The sequence below is a fragment of the Acomys minous genome (genome assembly GCF_964271855.1).
Source record: "Acomys minous genome assembly, chromosome: 10".
Lineage (NCBI taxonomy): Eukaryota > Metazoa > Chordata > Mammalia > Rodentia > Muridae > Acomys > Acomys minous.
In genome coordinates, this window is record NC_140491.1 from 120,937,834 (window position 1) to 120,941,023 (window position 3,190).

Sequence of the window (3,190 nt, forward strand, 5' to 3'; positions counted from 1 at the left end):
AGTCCAAAACCATAAGTAACCTAATTTTAGACATTCAGTACTACTAGAAAATTCTAAGAAATCTAAGTATTCTAAGATTGAAATGATCACACATTAAGAATTTATGTTTGAAGATAAACTACTATATAGGAGGATATCAGGTTCATTTGTGGATCTTTGTCTCAGTGGTCTCAAGAGGACAGAAACCAAACAGGGCAGAATCCTGCAGAAGGGAATTCTAACCTAAACAACAGGCAAGGAAAAACACTGCAGATGGCTCAGTATAGTAAAGATATAAGAGGAATCTTTGGCTTTCATTGTAAAAATGGCAGTGTATATTTTACCTCTGTCTTCCAAACCAGCAAGTTTCTTTAAATAATGTGCATTAATTTTTATATTTTAAAATTAACATTTATTTAAACCAGATAAGCAATGGAAGTGACAAGAAATGTGGCTATCTACTCTTGGTATTGATATTTTATGCGCAAGGTGAGTGAGTACTGAAAAGGACTAAAAGATGACTTAGTACTGAAAAGGACCTAACCTTGCACACCTGCCTTACATTAGAATAATCCATCAGTGCAGATTGAAATTGTTTTATGTTACAAGGTGGGAAAATCATGCTTATGATGATAAATTCATTTGCAAATTTCAGAACTTTTAACATTTGGTTTATTCCATTTTACTTTAAAACAATTCTTTATACCACATTCCTTATCGTGCACATCCTTTTACCAAGGTGTACAAGAATCTATGTGGTGATTCTTTTAGTGATTTTTAATGGCCATAACTAATAATAAGTATAATTTTCATCTTATATGGTTACACACCGAGAGACAGGAAGACATAAATATGGAAGTAAATAGTAAAAGCCAATCACCATAGAATCTATTAAAATATTTTTTTCAGGAAAATCCTAAATATTCTTTAAGAAGATTTATATGGGACTCCAGAGCCATTGTATATATCTGTATACTAATGGCTTTGTTTGGAAGCTCTATTCCAGTACCAGTACTATCAGAGAAGATGGTCTTATGACTTAGATGTTTAAATGTATGTCTATGCAGTTTGGAGTGTAGGCTATGCCAGAGTGAAAATATTAGAGTATTTACAAAAGGCTGGTCATGACTTCTTGGTGTTTACTAAGGGAGGTGATGTTTTTCCCCAACTGATCTAAGAAATAATATATGACTTAAAAAACAAGCTACTTTCTTTTGAAATATTTGTTGGGGTATGTTGTGTCATGAATTAAGACATATTCTTCTGTCTCCGTTCATAACATCTATATCTTCCACTGTATCCTGCTTTCTGGAATGGGCCTGCTGATTTTCTCAAAAAAGGTTCCAAATGAAGCATCAAAAGAATCAGAGCACTGAAGTCTTTTTTGTCTTCTTGGGATTCTCCGAATATCCAAACTTACAGGTGCCTTTGTTCATAATGTTTATAATAATATATACCATCACTGTTTTGGAAAATCTAGGTGTGATTTTGGTGATCAGGATCAATGCCAAACTCCACACTCCCATGTACTTTTTCCTCAGTCATTTATCCTTTATTGATCTTAGTTACACCTCTGTGATCGCACCAAAACTGCTAGACCTTCTGATAACAGAGGACAGATCTATATCCCTCAAAGGATGCATAGCCCAGTTTTTCTTTGCCTGTGCTTGTGTGGTTACACAAACTTTCATTTTAGCAGTCATGGCCTATGATCGCTTTGTGGCCATATGCAACCCTCTACTCTACAGAGTAGCTATGTCTCAAAGGCTCTGTGGTCTCCTAGCAACTGGAACTTACCTATGGGGTGGTCTCTGTGCCACCACACTCACGTATTTTCTTTTGGGACTATCTTACTGTAGATCTGTCACCATTAACCACTTTTGCTGTGAGTACTCTGCCATCCTCTCTGCAGCCTGTTCTGATTCATCCTTCAGCCAGATGGCAATCTTGTTAATTTGTATATTCAATGAAACTTGTAGCCTACTGATCATTATCGTCTCCTACGTCGTTATCTTCACCACTGTCATCAAAATTCCTACGAAAGGAGCGCTACAAAAAGCCTTGTCCACCTGTGCCCCCCACCTGACTGCCATCTCCTTCTGCCATGGGATTATTCTGCTTCTGTACTGTGCGCTTAAGTCAAAGGGCTCACTGCTCCTTGTGAAAATAGTCACCATCTTTTACAGCATGGTCGTCCCTATGCTCAATCCTCTTATGTACAGCCTAAGAAACAAGGAGATAAAGGAGACTGTGAAGAAATTAGTCCACATAAAATTTGTTTCTCACTCATTATAGACATACACACCCTAAAGTATTTTCCTACATTTTTTATTCATTGACTTTCTAATATTAAAATAATGAAGTATAAGGGAAATATTTTGAGAAACTTTAGGGATGTGGTCTGTGTGTGTGTGAAGGTATGTAATAGTTACAATACAAACTATAAATAACTTAATAGAGAATAGAAATTGTGGCATTGTATTAGAATGGTGAGGGATAAATTTTGGTTCTTTAAGGTTATCCAAATTTAACTTTTGTTATATTTTGTAGTTCTCTTTTCCTTTTTCTCTTCCTTTCCCTTTGCCCATTGTTTTCTTCCTCTGTCCTTTATATTCTCTCTCCTGTGTGCATGTTTGTATTTGTGCATGAGCACCTACACATTCATATATGAATAAATGTGAGTGATAATTACCTTTTTCCTTTTCCAGAAATCAATTAGAAAGCATATTATTTTATGCACACTCTACAAACTTCATATGCACACTTGTAGCGCCAATTTTCCTGCCCTCCCTCACTGAAAAGAACTACACTGCATGGATTATAATGTTTCTCTCTTTCTTTAGAACAACAGTGTGTAACTACTTATTCTGAAATTATAAAGTTTACTTTTGCTCATACACCTGAAACTTATATACTTAAATTTTAATGTTGTGAACCTACTAAAACTAGCTAAAACTTTAAAGATTTTGTTCAGAGCAGTACTTATGTTCTCATGTGAAACATCACTTAGTGTTTAATGGTTGTTAAATATATGCTTATCTATACTACAGCTGTCTTGTTCTATTTCCCTTTGGAAGTATTGCAATAACATCTGAGTGTATCCTTTTGATTTCCTCTCTCTACTGTTATTCACAAACCGCCAGGAAACTGAATTTTGAAGATAGATCCGTTCTCTTCACCGAATGCATCAGACATTTCTTCTTTGAGGTTA

At 35.3% G+C, this 3,190-nt stretch overlaps 1 protein-coding gene across 1 annotated transcript; it reads left to right on the forward strand.

Annotated features, from left to right (window-relative positions):
• Positions 1–1,326: 1,326 nt before the first annotated feature.
• LOC311606801 (olfactory receptor 1165-like) lies at positions 1,327–2,274 on the forward strand (the record flags this gene model as incomplete). The annotated part of the gene is made up of 1 exon (XM_084798212.1): positions 1,327–2,274. One exon carries the CDS (start codon positions 1,327–1,329, stop codon positions 2,272–2,274), a length of 948 nt encoding a protein of 315 aa, XP_084654338.1.
• Between the last annotated feature and the right edge of the window lie 916 nt (positions 2,275–3,190).